This window comes from Haliotis asinina, chromosome 14 (genome assembly GCF_037392515.1).
Source record: "Haliotis asinina isolate JCU_RB_2024 chromosome 14, JCU_Hal_asi_v2, whole genome shotgun sequence".
In the NCBI taxonomy this organism is placed as follows: domain Eukaryota; kingdom Metazoa; phylum Mollusca; class Gastropoda; order Lepetellida; family Haliotidae; genus Haliotis; species Haliotis asinina.
In genome coordinates this window covers 22,353,571-22,370,804 of record NC_090293.1, presented here as the reverse complement: position 1 = coordinate 22,370,804, position 17,234 = coordinate 22,353,571, and the positions used below count along the sequence as shown (strand labels likewise).

The following is a 17,234-nucleotide window of genomic DNA, read 5'->3' as shown; positions in this document are numbered from 1 at the left end:
GGAATGCATGATGACCTAATTCACTCGGCTGTTTGCATATGTTTCAAATAATTCAGGCCAAAAAATAGAAAAACCTGTTTAACGTTTCCACTCAAGAATTAGAAATCCAAAGATGGTTGAGAACCATGATGATATTGGTTAGAACTGGACTTCAGCAGCAGCGACCAACAAAAAACACCAAGGAATCAAACACACAACCCTATAATCAAAGGGAATAGCCTTACTGGAACCACCATTCTGGTACCTGTCATGTGAGGTGGTCCAATAAGACCGATCAAGAATTTGGAAGTTGGATTTGTTCCCTCACACATTATCCTTCAAGGTTAATCATTTCATAATTTACTTTAAAGATTATGAATAGTTTGTTTCATTGCGTTAACCTCGCTGCAGACAGAGCAATATTTGTACCAGATGCCATCTTGTTTTCTGGCAGAAGAATCAATGTTCATCACATGATCCTCATGTTCTTCATGTGACAAGTCAATATTGATCATGTGACTAGCCTGTATTCTAGGTCAATGTAAGTGGGGTCAAATCTAAAATGTCACATGGTACAAAAAAAAATTAAAATAACCGTAATACATGCTCAATCTCACGGAGTGCAACTCAGTACAGGAATGCAGACTTAACAATGCCTCAAGTGCCTTGTTAAGAGATGTTGCACTTAGTAGCGGAGGCTGATAAAACGTATAATCACACACCATTGATTACTAACATTGTATGAAATTGAACTACTCCATATTGACCATCTTGTTGTGTGATAACTCCAGGGTTTATCTTTTATAGCACTGCTTGGTCAAGATTCTACTGCTTTTTCTTGACATGTCAAAATATTGTTTTGTTCAACAAAGAAATTGAAAGGATGTTTGGGTCAGCGGTGAATGAGTGAGTTGGGTTTTTCCACTGTTTTCAGAAATATTCCAGCAATATCATTGCAGGAGACACCAGAAATGGGTGAGTTTGTCAATGGTGTCAGCTGTATTCTGGATATACATAAAGCTGTAAATTAGTGAGTGTAGGCCAAGACAATTAGTCCCAATAACAGATCATGCCAGGAAGAAATCAAGCCACACTTGTGGTAACCACCCGTCTTGTAATCTTAGAACCAACTTGTATGGATTGCTTGGGAGTTATATACAGTAAGCTTCATATAGAAAATAGAAAAAGGCACCCACAAATATAATTTGCTCAATGGAATTTCACAACCTCTGAGGAGAGCATGATGGCCACTTCTGCTTCAAGGTAGACATTATTACATTAGTCTGAGAGAAGGAACTTCAGTGTCACCTTGACAATCCAGACCTGTCAATACTATGTCGACAATCAATGGAATATTCCTTCCCATGATTACTTATTCATTGTTTTGCCAACTGAAAAAGGGAAGTTACCACATACGGCTTTGGCTGACTGAGTCCGTTACTAACTTACAGCTAATCTTAAATTACAAAAAAACAAAAAAAACAAACAAAAAAAAAAACAAAAAAAACCAAAAAAACACCCAGGACATTATTCAAAATAATAAATCAAAACTAACAAATAAATTTTCTTTTCAAGTATGACTTTTATGCAATTACTAAAACAACAGTCCTATTTTCTTGAATCATATGAATGCTGAAATACCTGCTTATATTGGGGTAAATTTCAAAGTCACTTTGCTAATTTAATCCTTGATAAAGCATTCACCTTTGCATGAAATGAAACACAGGAAATATCCTCATCCATAATAGAATCACCCTGGTGACAACAGACTGAGCTTCAACCTTCCTGCAAGTCTATACTGTAGGACAACCACAGAAGATGTATATTGATTCCATCCATGTCATAAGGACGCCAGTCTCTCATATGAACTTATTCATGCTATATACATAAGCCAGGTTTGATCATGATTTATACTGATAATCACTACCATAGAGACTAGTATAAAAATTGAAAAAATTATAAGAATACAAGTGTCTCTAGTCAAACATACTTAGAACTTATTCCTCTCTCTCTCTTTCTCTGTCTCACACACACACACACACACACATTCCATGTAACATCACTTTAACTAATAATCATCACTAAAGTGATGATTAACTAATGAAAATAAGACAATACTATGAGTATCTGTAACAAGTGAGTGTGCACACAAGGCAACAAATGACAAACGTGGACCACATCTGTCTCGAGACTTGCACAAGTCTACCTGACCCTCTGGCTAGCTTACTGGTCTGCTTCTAAAACCAGGTACCATTCATTAGTGGGAAGGTCAAAGGTTACTGTGTTTGGTAGGAGTGCCTGGACTATTCTGATAATACAGGCCAGAGTTCTTGGCTTTCCCACACCAGGAATCCTGGAAAGTGGACGTAATCTAGCATGGGGTGGATCCCCAAAATCATGGCCCCATTCCCCTCATCATACTTGATGCAACCATCTGGTTCAGGAATATCAACTCTGCACAAATCTCAGACTCGGTAATCATGGTGAGAAGCCCTCTGAACACATTCACCATGTACAATACATCAAATATAATATGACTTATTACCCATGTGCAATTAGTAAGACTCAAATGTTAGATGACTTACAATATATTCTGACATGACCTTTAGATGCAGCAACTTGAAGGTTTAGACAACATTAATAGAAGCTGTACATGTTTTTGGTGTGATATAGCCAAAGCTCAAACCCTTGACATCAAATGTTCATGAATGGTGTTTTAAAGTAACAAGATATTGGACTATGTAAGTTTCAGATGTCTATTTGACCCACTGAAAATTTGCAGGAACCATAAAATAAGAATTCCACACACATTTCAGATTTAAGCCCAGAAGTAGGCTTTACACACTGTACCAATGTGGGAATTGAACCCAGGTCTTGGCGTGACGAGCAAAGCTTTAACTACACTACCTGCCATCGGACTGTCTGTGAATTTAACGAATTTGTCTGGATTCGTGAACACTGGACACTGACAGACATTTGAACAGATAATGGATGTAGCCATAATCATAATGCTATAACCCTGAATTAGTTAAGAACTAAATATTGCTGGCGTGATTGGGATTAGAGACCATTTTCAGTTTACATGTGCAAACTAGGTAATCCAGTAACACACATTTACACACTTTTAACTTAGAAAAAAGACGAACACACACACAATTGAGCTCCTTATCATCTCATATTGCCCTGAACGGCCTAAAGTGTGCTCCAAGAAAACAGGACTATTTCGGTGTCTGATTTGGCTAAGGGGAAGGGTTAAAGTATCTACAGCACACACTGAAATGGTGTTTGACTGATACATGAATAATACAGTATTGACAATTGGTTTTTCATACCTCAAACTGAGACAGGTATTTCAAGCTTTGTCCCTGAATCAATGGAAGAGAGACGTATTGTGGAAATTCACATTCCTTTAACAAAAGTTTCCTCCGTGACCCTACAGACCTACACAAAAATAACCACACATTGTGCACAGCTTTGTTATTCCAGCAGGCAAAATAAAGTGAGAATAATGAATAAATAATTAATGAGAAAACCTCCGTCACAGCCAGGACCAACAGCACTTTCTTCCTAATTTGATCCAACTAAGAAGTCTCTTAATACAATAATTGATTTTTACAACTTCCATTTGTACAAAAAATGAGAAGTTTTTCAATGCACAGCCATTCTTATTTTTTTCCTATTTTCCTTTACAAAGGCTGCTTTTCGCTAATGGCCATCCATTACATTCCCGGTAGAATGTACATTTAAATCAATGCTACTAAATCACAGTTGGGCCTAAACAAATGTATGGGAAATAAAGTAAAATGTATTATCAAAAGCCAACATTTTCCTTAAAAACTGTTCCTCAGTGAGTTTCCAAATGGACACATGAGAATAGTGTTAAAATTGTACACCATTATCATGCCATGGTTACCAAATTTAAAGGTACGCTTAAATCATCAAAGAACCTGGAGGGCCTATCACCTTTCAACCATGAACACAACATTGATAAGCTCATTACAGCTACAGTTGGGATGCAAGATTTCAGACCAGTTTTTCATCAATGAACCCTGTATGCAAGACCTTGCCTGGTGCAGTTCTAGATTAGATTGCTGTTACTCAACGTATGTTATCAGCTTGTTACATGCATTATTCCACTCAAAATTCCAGTTATACACACTTGTAACCAAATGTTATAGCAACCCACATGCATAGCAAATGTAGTTGGAAATATAACCTATGTATATGCGTGTGCATGTGTGTGCACATGTGTGCACGCGTGTCCATGTGTGTATTCTACTCTCTGTGCTTGATGGAGCCTTTACTTATTTCTCTCTCATTCACAAAACAAACAAAGGGCATATTTCAGCAGCATTGTATATTTGACTGACCCTATCAAAGGTGGACAAGCACATGCACACTAGCCGTCACAAAACTGACCATTTGGCCCCTATTATTCCACACCAAGCAACAGCCACTTTCCCTCCTTTGAGACAGCAAGGACTGACACATTGACACAAGCTCTTAGGGATTCAATATTGATACACATTAAAACATAAAATGTAAATGCAGTAAATGCTGTTGCCTACTTTAAAACAGAACCAGCGACAGATAGTGAGGTAGAGAAAAAAAGATCCCTATGGCTGTAAAAACAAAAAGGTTCTGAGGGTGTCATTCAGAAGAGTTTAAAACAAAGAAACGTGACTAAAGAGTATCATGAAAAAATAATTACTTAACTTCAATAGTTATCTGAATACGTCACCAAGGCTGTATTTTGGGAACTATTTACAACCCCACTACAGATCCCACTCAATGAATACTTACATAACATATGGTATGCTATTACAACATTCATTATTTGATCAGCACACACTGACCCACTGTTGTGGGTGTATTCAAGTATTCGCAAACCTGTTTACCATGTTTAGCCGGCTGTCAAACAACGTGATAACACAGGCAGCTACAAGATCTGTATCTGCATGGATGTCATTCAAAAAATTGTTCTGATCAATAACCAAGTGAGCTGAACTTCTCATGATAATCAATTACGATACTAAATGGTTATATAGGTTTACAACTCGGCTGCACATCGTGAGCAAGATCACAATGGCATATATTCCAATACGTATTACTCCAAAAGATATATTTCCAAAACACTGACAGCCAGGTATGAAATATTTTTATCATTGCGACAACTGGATTGAAAATATTCCCTTCTTCAATACAAATTTATTTCTCAGCAGCTGATGTTTACAACCCCAATATAACCATCAGTGCCACAAAACTTAAAAAATTGTTGGACAAGATGTCTATGTTATAACAAAATTCCTGGCTCAATACAAATATATTTCCCAGAAGCTGAAGTTTACAAATCCATCGTAACCACCAGCACCACATAACAAAAATAATTACCGCAAAAATACATCTTAAGACATACTGTATTGCTATCTTAAATTTTATTCCACATTTTATTTTATCAAAATATATGCTTTAGTGCCACAAAACATTTAGAATTGATGCAAAAACATATCTCAGTTATAACACATATTCCTGGACTAAATACAACTTGTTTTTCTCTTTAGCTGAAGTTTACAATAACAATGTAACATCAGTGTCGCATGAATTGAAAAATTGTGACAAAAACACATCTAGATAAAAATAAGTGTTTTCCATACTGTTTGCACATTTCTGAAACTAAACATGCTTTCCCAAATGTACATAAATATGATACATGCTAAACTGCATGGATTTTTTTCTGGAAACATGAGCCAGGAAACACTTGCTGTTGGTGTTGCAATCTACATGTTCTCACGACTCACAACTGGGCACCCATTCCATAACTCCGAACAGTGTCTTTTTCATGAATACACAAAAATATTCAAACTCTTTCAAGCAGTTGGGGAAAGGATGCATAGAAAATAACTGATAATACAAATGATGCATACAAGATAAATGGTGATTGTCAGGACTATGATCCTTCCTTGCACCATTGCTCTTTAAAGCCAAACTTAATGTATTACATAAACAGCCATGTATGGCTCCCTGACACGCACTGAGATCAACCGTTAGGAACACTGACTAAACAGCTTACGAGATTGACAGGAGGCACATGTAGATTCTGGCATCACATGCAGTTTTGTGGATGGTCTTACATACGCTGTCATCTTGACGGGGAAAAAATACTGTTGTGTGTTTCACAGATTTCCAAATAATGAAAACTGCAAACAGCTAAAATTATTCTTTTAACTTGGAAACATGAAAATGAGGTAAATTGGGTGATCAGTTGCAGATATTTCTAACAATGTTAATGCCCACTAGTAGTATGGCTATGATAAGAAAGTTAGAATGGGTAAGTGCTGCTTTTATCATTGCACAGGTGGCAGGGAAGACAATAGGACTGTGCTTTACACATTGTGCCAATTTAAGGGAATGGAACCTTGGTCTGATGCACGAACAGAAAGCTTTATCCACTATGCTATCAACTATCCCTTAAGTATGATAACTGCCGGGGTGTGGCACAGTGATCATATGGCACTGTGATGACATTCTATAATAACATGTGCTTCACACAGGCTAAAGTATATTACAATGAGTGAGAGTATTCTGACAGGACAATGACTGTTGTTGTATATCTCAGCAATACTTTCACAGTGAAACAAGCTATGGGTTTTTAATGTAGGTTACCCACTGGTATCTTGACACCATGAATATCTTGGTTGTCAGGTCATGTTTTGATACATAAACAGTTATATTACAGATTGTCAGAGACCCTGGACATACAATAGCCACTTGACCAAAATATAAAATAGCTAGTATGCATTTACATGCTCCTTTACATAATCATACAAAAAGGTATCATCTCAGCTTTGTAAGACTTCGCAAGGTACTTCTATTGCAGCGCCATGTATCACTGATGCATGGTAAAGGCCTTGTCACATGGTGTGTAACTTAAGCAGTCATGTGCTATCTAACATGTCAATACCTTGTCAGAGGCGGTAGTCCAACTAGTGTTAATTTTGGTGAACATGTACTTGTTCAAGTTATTTCAGAGGGTACGGTGGGGTAGGCCAGCAGTTAAAGCATCCGCTCGTCATGCTGAAGACTTGTGCTTGATTCCCCCAGATAGGTACATTGTTCGAAGCCTGTTTTAGGCGTCCTCCTGCCATGAAACTGATGGAACTTTGTTAAAAGTGGCACAAACCACACTCACTCACTCCATAGGACTGGGGAAACCTCAGCTGGACCACCTTGAACAAAACTATGGGTTACCATGTTTGCATTTTCTGTCTGTTCCAAATTGCAGCCAAATTTAAGGAGAATCATCAGCCTTAAATATTACTTGCCATTGAGGACTACCAAAACTGGATTTTCAATGGTCTTCAGGATTTACTAGTCTTGGCAAGAGAGGTGAATGAGTAAGGCTTTCCCTCACTTTCAGCAAGATTCCATCAATATCACAATGGGACACCAGAAATGGTCTTCACACACAGTACCCACAAGGGTAACTGAACCCTGATTTACCCACTGGGCTACCTCACTGCCCCTCCCAATCTTGAGGACAAGTGCGAATTCCAAAGGCTGTTATTTAGGTCTAATGGAAGGTTTGGGATAGTTCCATCTTTTGGAGTGTGCCGTGAGAAATGAGGAGGAACAAATTAACTGACAATGCAACATTTCCTCTGGTAGAAGCAGTAACAAGGTGATATTCTACTCAGATGCACTGACGAAAACAGTGATCATAAGAATCAAGGCAACTATAAACACGGTAAACTGGCTACAGGAGAACTGAACTGTCACTGCTTTCAACTTGCACTAAACAGGTCTATCTCAACATGGCACAGACAAGTTTGATTAAACTGAAGTTTTAGTATCTTCTAAACTACAAGTGACTAAAGATAGGTACTAGGCCAGCACAACTTTATAATTCTTTATCTCTAAAGTCTAAATGACATTTCAAACAAGATAGTTAATACTCAGACAGAAAACACTACCACTATCCAGCAATATTCCAGATACATCAAAATGGCGGATACACAAAATGGGCAACACATAATACACTCATTCAAGGAATCAAACATGTGTTTTGGGTGTGCTGAGTGAATGCTTTAACCACTAGGCTACCCCACCGCCCTGACCAATCTGTACTGTCATAGTAAGTTGGTTTCTTTATAGAAGATCTAAGTATTGGTGCATTGTGTTATCTATGGCACTGATGCAATCACAATAGAATATTAGAAGATATGTACATTCTTAGTGTGTAAAGACCTGAAACATCATGATGTATGAATTCATTGATACATAAATTTCAGCAGATGTAAAATGTTTGATCTAAACAGTAAATGTAGAACAAATCTTAAAATAATCTTTGAAAATCAGATCGGAAAAGAGCATCTTCAGGCTTTGAAAAAAGGGACAAACTTATTGCTCATAAAATTACATTTTCTGAGATTACAGAAAGTATTAAAAAACATTCTCGCTCTTTTCTTGATATTTAAAATTCCAAAGGGCATATGTAACAGTGTTAGATTTGGGTGAAATTTTGAGTGGGTCCAAATTGAAGAAAATAATGTTTCTGGACCCCCTCTAATGTTAAATAGATGGGCAGATGTAAAACAGAGGGGGTCCTCACTGAATTTGATGAGTTAAAACACTCAAAAAACCTCTCTTGAGCCAACACTGTATGTAAACATCCTAAAAGGTGGCACATGACATGCTTGAATGAAAAAACATTTTTCCCTGGACAATATGACACAAATAATAAAGACAAGAACGTACCTGAACTGTGATCCTCAAGTTCCCTGAGAAGGTAACCTTCCTGGTCATTAGGTGTGAATATGATGTAGTGCAGCATTTCGTGGTTGGTTAGAACAGTTGGCAGAGACACAGCTGGAAGAGGGACACTACTTGGAGCTGGGGACATCGTCGTTAGGGAATGTTGCCTCCATCACTACCTTGGTATCCGCATGTGCGTCAGTCACAGCTAGTCACTCAGGCTACTAGAGAAAGGAGGTGCTCCTCACAACTCGAATGCTAAACTTTTCCATTTCTTTAGAATGCATAGATGAAAGCAATGAGCTGGTAGATATATCTGTTACACTTATTGATGAAGAAATACTGTCTCTTCTGCTTGTCTGATTGTTAGCCGCATCAATACATACTGGAATCCACACACCTAATTTTGAATGATAAGCAGATTCAATGTTGTAAGATAATTTGCACAAGTGGTTTGGCTCAACATGAAACACAGCTTAGAGGAAGGAGGGCATCTCATGGTCATCAGCACTAGGTATTAACGCTTAATGTTAACACCATAATGAAATATCTCATTGAAACTATGCAGGAAATGCTTGTCAGTAGAGGATATATAACAATTATCACATAAAAACTTGGTAATATCATGTTCTCCAGAATCAAAGACAATCTTTGGATCAGGCTTACATCTCATCCTTACTGGTGTCAGTAGCCAAGACTAGACAACCTAGTCCTAGGGTTTGCTGTAGAAATCATGACCAGGTACATGTTGGGCAGGACCTGTGTGCTTCTTGTCTTTCAACAATGGAAAATGGCAAGATAAAAACCTGACATACTTGCTGGGATACTGTAGCACAATTCAAACACACCATCAACGAAACACATGTGCCATACATCAAACGTCTGTCTCAATACTTAAATTGTTGATGCTAGAAGGATTGTTTACTTTGTTTGCATGATTTTCTTTCATTTTGTCCGTAACCATCAGACTATTCCCTTCTTCCATTTCCATGATATCAGAGCCACATTCAGAATCCAAAGAACTCTTTTTCCTTGGGAAATTTGGACATGACTGCACATGTGTATAATTGTGTTTGTCATCACTTTCGGTCTCTCTATGGTAGAAATAATTGAAATTTGACACTATAACTGGCACAGGTAGAGCAATAGTTAGAACACCTGCAATTGCACACAGCGACCCTACCAGTTTTCCCCACACTCCAATAGGACGCATGTCTCCATATCCCACTGTTGTCATGGTGACCACAGCCCACCAAAATGCATCCGGAATACTTTTGAAATGAGATTGTTCTGCATCTGCTTCTGCAAAATACACTGCACTGGAAAACAAGATAACGCCTATAAACAAGAAGAAGATCAGTAGGCCCAGTTCTCTCATACTGGCTTTCAGTGTCTGGCCCAAAATCTGCAAACCTTTGGAGTGTCGAGATAATTTGAAAATACGAAAAACTCTCACAAGTCTGATCACTCTCAAAATAGCCAGAGACATTGCCTGACTGTTGCTCTTACTTTCATCAGCAATCACAGTTCCAAGGGTTATGAAGTATGGAATGATGGCCACAATGTCAATGCAATTCATTATATTCTTGAAGAAACCCAGCTTTTCAGGGCAAGAGGCAAACCTAATAAGCAATTCAAATGTAAACCATATTATGCAACATGTTTCGATAATGAAAAATGGTTCATTGAACTTTGGAATATCATCTTCTTCAATTGAGGGTTGTGTGGTTGACGATTGGGAGTCATTTTTGGTGGCATTGACAACCCTGTAGTGTTTGAATTCTGGTAAAGTCTCCAGGCAAAATATCACAATGGAAAGCAGGATAATCAGTACTGAGAATATGGCTATAATTCTTGCCGCTGTTGAGCTTTCTGGGTATTCAAATAATAGCCACACACGTCTCTGGAACTCATTCTGAGGCAATGGCTTTTCCTCTTCCTTAATATATCCTTCATCTTCTCGATACTTTTCAAATGCATCTTCCCCGAGCTCGTAAAACTTAATTTCCTCTGAAAACACATCCAGTGGGACATTGACAGGTCTCCGTAACCTTCCACCACTTTGGTAAAAATACAGTATTGCATCAAAACTTGGCCGATTCCGGTCAAAGAAATATTCATTTCGAAGAGGGTCATAATACCGATTCCGTTTTTGTGGATTTCCCAGCAATGTATCAGGGAATTGGTTAAGTGTCTTCAGTTGTGTCTCAAAACGTAGGCCACTGACGTTTATCACGACCCGCTCACAACACTCGAAGTCGTTCCCTGCCGTACCCATCCCATCATCCACATTGACATCGTCGTTGTCAGTCAGCTTGGGAAAAGACCTGGAATTGGGAAGATTAGATGAACGTGAAATGAGGGGACGTTGCGACATAAAACCAGCAGGGCCGCCATTGCCCTCAAGGCCAGCCATGGCAACCTCCATCCTCCGGTGTCGTCTGCTACATCCATGCACGGGGTACACCCCCGTCAATGCTCCACATTCATTAGGAGCCTACACACAATTTTGGTCAGTTTAGGATTATTATATATCGACAAATATGGCGGACAAAAATATTACCCGAGCGCCATGCCCGGATGGTACAGAGAAGAGCTTAGAATCGATTATTTTGACGTCACTTCGTCACTCGTTCTCGCCAGGGGTCCGTCATTTTCAAGCGAGAGATTGTCATACCCGCGAGCACTGTCATTCGGTAATAAATCCCTAACACGATAGAGAATTCTTCTCCGGCCCATGGTTAACAATCCACACCCCGACATGGCGTTACATTGGCAGCGCACCAGCCTGAACCCTACTTACAATGCAAGCAGAATAGTCCGAAAATGTTCCACAAGCCCATTGGTTCACGAGCGCTATTATTCCTAACGAAACAGACATTATGCAGGCCGTGCGTATTTAAGAGGAAAGTGTGAGAGGATTCATGTCAGGTTAAGGCCTAGAGAAGCTCGAAATCAAACACTGTACCTTTCGGATAGTACCTATACCGATCCCGTCTAGCATCTCATGCTTCTGTTGTCTAAAAACAGACAGTAGTAAATACTGACCAATCAGGCGCGACCAATGTTACTCAATGGAATCCCCAACCTAAAAAATAATCAATGGTGTAAAGAGACACTAGTGAATAATTGCGACCAATAGTCTGTCTGATAACTAGCCTCAAAATACCATTTTTATTTTTTCAACAACAACATCCTGCCCCGCACCATCATTTGGTGCGGACAGCGTGCTTACCCTAGTCTTTATTGTACGGCTCGCGCACCTGCCGCTTTCCACCAAGGATCGATCAACCACGCTGTGTCATTTTTAGGGACGGGGTAATTTACCATGTGCGTTTGGCTTTTCGCGTGAAATTCGGGAAACAGGGCTGCTATCTTCAAATATACGCATGAACATTCAAAAGGAGAAGGATAGAAGACTATCTTAGTGGCTGTAACTAGAGCAGAGCGTGCAAGATGACTCAGTATCTACCACCTAACTTGCTGGCTTTATTCGCCGCTCGCGATCCTGTACCATATAAGCCGCCAGTCGACAAACAGAGCCACGAGAAGAAGAGAGTGCCATACGGGGGATTGGCACATTTGTTGAAGGAATTTGAGGTAATATTTCGTGCAGTGCCAAAAGAAAAATAAGTCGTGAAAGTGTGCTTGTGAAATATAAATGCAAACGTTGACTTATCAAAGAAAACGAACTTACAGCGTTTCCAAAATGGCGGACACTAATGTCGCCATTGTAAGCTAGTCAGTATTCAGCGGGGCACAAACGCCGTGACACTGCGGCTAGTTATAGCTACAGCTTGAAATTATCGATTGGATGGCTGTTGCTAATGCGCCCAGCAGCCTTCGGTCTTTTGAATTTGTCAACAGATGACTTTTCCAACGAATTCCACATGAGTTTTTGGCACATCTTGTCTACTCAAAGAGTCTGTCGTTACTAGATGTGTATGTTGAAAGCACCACCAACATGGCTAAGAGCACAGTGGCTGGTGCAGCAGTCTCTTGACTAGATAGTGTATAGTCTCCACACGAAATGTATAAATAATTCACACACACTTCCCCAGAAGGCGCGCATAATTCAATTGAACCCAGCCATCGAAAGAATACGTAGTGTTGCAAAAATTGATCTCTCGGCAGAGGACTGAAGCAAACACGTAGGGATACACTTTACATTGAATCATCACATGATCAGCTACAGCAATTTACTCTCCTAAGTGCTTAATAAGCGTGTCACACGTACCATAGTTCCTGGAGTGGTGACGTATTGTCCCATTGTTGGAACGTGGAAAAGTCAAGCATTGAACAGATTCATAATCTGCTGTAGGATGCTGTAGGTTGAAGTATCAGTGGCTGCCATTAACATATGTACACAAATTCGTTCATAATGTATTGCTGTTCAGGCATTGTGGGTCAATTGATCGCATTCATGCCAGAGCTTTAGCAGATACATCATAGAGGGATGTGCCCACTTTAATGGCAGCATATTGCACTGTCGTTATTTAGTGCATTAATTGTTAGTTGATGTATGGCTTTGAGGAACAACATAAAAGATTGAACAGTCAGGAATAATGTAGTATAGTCTGTTTCTGATAATGATTGATATTTTTATTGGTGACAACAAGTTATTTGTATGAGTCAGGTTTATGTGTTTATGCAATGTTTTGTAAATGTTAAGAGCATTATTTACTAAATAGCATTTGTAACAATTATTGGTTGTTATTACAAGCAGCATAAGCTATAATTTACCTAAACTCTGAAGTATGGTATTATATGACGTAACACATACATTGTGTTTGTAGATATGTAAAGACTAAGTTATATACAGGATAGCCATACTCTGTACATTAAAGGCTGTTTTAGATGAGTCTAAAAAGTTATTCTACTTTAACCGAAAAAGAACATTCATTGTTGTTCGAACTTCAAAATATATGTAATTACCAAACCAAGGTGTTTGACAATCTGACTTGTGAATTCTTTGGATACTAAACATGCTAAAGACTTGATTTATGACAAGTTCACAATTTAAGTAAACAGTTGCTGATATTGCAATTGTGATGTCAAGATGATTCATATCTATTTATGGCCCCTGTCACAAAGAAATGTCATGTTATTAAGATGTGAATTTTGTTTGGAATGCTGGCAAGTATGTCTAGAACTAGAATTGTTTTGGTGAGGTCATTGATTGTTGGTGCCACCAAAATGATATGTTCCAAGAATCCTAATATTTACCAAATAATTGCTGAGAGAGACATGCATCAATACAGTGCTGTTAGCCTGTTACTGATGTGCTGCACGGGTGGTTTTCTGTAGTGAATTATTTAGGCGCACACAAATGAAACAAGTGTTAACAAGTTTTTATCATATATGTGTACACATTTCTTCATTTGAAGTCTTTAGATTTGCCCATTCTATCTAGTTTAGAATGTTTTTTGTACTTAGTAGGTGAATTTAATACATGTATGGATTGATATATATTTAATATATCTTGCAAACAGTATAACTGCAGTGCTCAGTTAATTACAGCATATATATCCAGCACTGTAGAGGAATTAATGAAGAATATGTTTTATCGTAAATTTTGTTAATATTCTTGCCAAATTGTGACATGCCAATCTTGTCGCTTAAAAAAGTCTATGTTGATCAAAAGACTTGTAAAGTGTTTTTTGTTGAGCTTTTACAAGCCACAAAAGTTATGATCACAGAATCTTTCTTAAAGAGAGTGAAGAGTGTTCAATCTTTTTCCACTGTGTTTCTTCTATGAAATAATAAGAATAGTTAAAATCATGATCATGCATCTCATACAACCCTACAATATTACCTCATACACAGCCATATATATCTTATACAGTACAGATTAATGTGGTTTGTTATGAAAACTGGAAGGCCCAAATTTTTCCACAGCAGAACAAGTAATGTTGGTCATAAGTACCAAAAGGTGTTCACCCTATGTATTGTTAAGAAAGGGAGTATTTATTGACCATTTAAAAAAGTAGAAACAGTGCATATGTCTATTGTCAATACTAGTCTCGTGTATGTCCAGTGCAACAGTATTAATATTGCAAGTGATGATGACATTGATTTGTTGTTGTATTGTCACATCTCCATGTATTGTGTTGCTCGAGGTCATGAACTCAGAGCCAGCTACTGACAGAGAGGATGAATCCAAGTAACAACCAGGTAGTTAATACATGCGATACATTATTACTCTATGTAGCTGGATAATTGATTAAATTTGAAATGGTGTTTTTGAACTGAGATTTAAATTCACAATGTAGTAATTGGAAATATATATATGATTTTGTGTAATATTTGAAAGGACAATGCAATATTTAATTACAGAATTTTCCAAAATAGATGTTATTAATGTATGAATTAAGCATTTATTGATTGGTTTGATTTAATTTTCTCCCCAAGTAGAAATCCCTGTTTTTATTTTTAAAGACTGCTTTAATTATATCAGTTGTAAGGGCAGTTTAAGTTTGAACAAACTTAAGTATACCTTAGAATCTGGAAATACTGTAGAAAATATATCTTTGAATTACCGAAAGTCTTGTGCATTGGTTCCAAGAAGAGGGGCAGTTTGGTCATCACGCAATTCGTCGGGGAAGCTCTTGTTGTTGGCAGACCAGGTGTGTGTAAAGCGATGACCAGGATAGTGCTCTTCAGAGAGAGGAGGGTTAGAGTCTGGGGAAGGGTAGTCGGAACTGCTGGGGTCATTCTGTGGACGATAGAGTTGGTCTCGGTCAGACCTCTGCTGCATCCTCAGACAGTTGGGAAGGCATGTTGTACTGCTCTCTTCTGTCCTTGAGTCAACCGAGTAGGAACGCTGACTCTGGGCTGATTTAGATCGACGGATCCGCTTGGCAGCTTGGATCCGATCGTGACGTTGGGATTCGATTGCATCGATGTCCTTTGACTGGAAAAGAATGCAGATATGTAGATATTAAATTGGGAAGGATTACTGTGGGATCTCAGGTACAGAAAGTTCTGTTAAGCAATCTGAATAAGACTTTGTTATCTGTGAAGAAAAGAACTGATAATGTGTCAACCAAGTCAGTCTGAGTACCTGATCCCATCAGTCGCCTCTTACGACATACTTAGTACATGGGTTACTGAAGATCAGTTCTAACCCAGACCTACATGGGTTTTCATGTTCAAGAAATTTGGTTGACAAATATAGGCTGGAAATGAGGAAAGATAAAAATCAAGTCCATTTTTTCTCTTGAATACTTAATCCTTTAGAGGAGAGTGGACAATATGCTTTGTCCTTTGAGAGCGCAATATACTTGGGTGTGTCTTGATAAAAGAAAATGCTGTAAAAAGCGGTTCCATTGCTTTGATGTCATTGTAGAATTTAGTGGTTGCGTAAATTTAACTTTAAGCCTGAAATAAGTTCATTAATAAAAGGAACATTGAGACGATGCACAAATTTTCAGGAATTCTGTGTTAGTTCTCAAGACACAGATTCTGGTTGAAAGAGGCAACTGAATTGACTGGTGTTTGATACGTTGGTGAATGCCTCGGTGAAATGCCTAGTGATGTCATTTGTGGCGCATACTATCGATCACCTGATTGTCTGGGGCATGCAGTTATTGGGTGCCATACTATGATGGAATGTTGCTGATTTCAGCATTAAACAGCAGATAAGCAAAATCAAAACTGAACTGACATGAATTTCAAAGAAATTAACCTTGAAAATCCAAAACATTAATCTATATCACAATGTTAAAAATTCTATAAAACTTTCAGATATCAGAAGAATTGTTTAACCAGCTCATATACAGGCAAAGTTGAAGATGAACATTCTAAGACATTCATTAAGATGATATCACCTGTGAAAACTGTTAGTACATAAGAATTAGCTGTCACATCTACAAACCAAGGCCTACCGATTTTAACAGGAAGTGCACTTGTTGCTAGACATCGCGTTGTGTGTGATGTCGAACTGCCATACCCATGTCTCCCTGCATACTCGCTCTACTGGAACCACTCCCTCTGATTATATACACACAATTGCCTCATTATACCATTTAACTTCATAAAAATTGGGCTTCCAAACCTGTCATTAACACTTGTGTATGTGGAACAAGGCACTGAGATCGACTGATGATTGGCATTCTCCCACCCTTCATCCTGTCTTTGTCGACTCGGTTCCAAGAGTGTTAAAACGAGGTACATGTAGAATTGGGATGCTGGGAATCTAGGTGGGTAGATAAGGTATCAAAAGTATCTTAGTGAGTGGTGTTTAATTGCATGAATCAGGGTTCAATTGGTAAAACTGAGAGGCTATCTGTTCCAAGCAGCATGAAGTTGCCCCCAAGTGTGCCAAGGACCATCTATACGAGGCAGATATTTCTCTAATGTAGAAGCAGCATACTCTTTACAATGTTATTAAGATCATTTAAATATTCTATCCTTTTAACAAGGAATGTTTATTTACAATAAACTTGGTGGGTGATGATTTTTGAGCATGACGAAAGGTTTTCTCTAGTTTTGTATCCTATGTT

At 38.4% G+C, this 17,234-nt stretch overlaps 2 protein-coding genes across 3 annotated transcripts in view; one reads left to right on the top strand and one right to left on the bottom strand.

Annotated features, from left to right (window-relative positions):
- LOC137261221 (potassium voltage-gated channel subfamily A member 1-like) overlaps nt 1–15,637 on the bottom strand; it is a 74,223-nt gene extending 58,586 nt beyond the window's left edge. The window contains exons 1-2 of one of the 2 annotated variants that reach the window (XM_067798933.1): nt 15,270–15,637; nt 9,530–11,057 (exon numbers count right to left, since the gene is read on the bottom strand). In XM_067798933.1, the coding sequence (XP_067655034.1) occupies nt 9,605–11,057; nt 15,270–15,487 (1,671 nt within the window). In that variant the 5' untranslated portion in view covers nt 15,488–15,637 and the 3' untranslated portion in view covers nt 9,530–9,604. Of the gene's footprint in view, nt 1–8,733; nt 11,746–15,269 lie in introns of those variants that run through there. The other variant, XR_010954844.1, reaches the window with a different exon arrangement.
- The window catches only part of LOC137261222 (U1 small nuclear ribonucleoprotein 70 kDa-like), a 117,274-nt gene continuing 111,696 nt past the window's right edge, over nt 11,657–17,234 (top strand). The window contains exon 1 of the mRNA XM_067798934.1: nt 11,657–12,330. Within this exon, the coding sequence (XP_067655035.1) occupies nt 12,187–12,330 (144 nt within the window). The 5' untranslated portion in view covers nt 11,657–12,186. The remainder of the gene's footprint in view (nt 12,331–17,234) is intronic.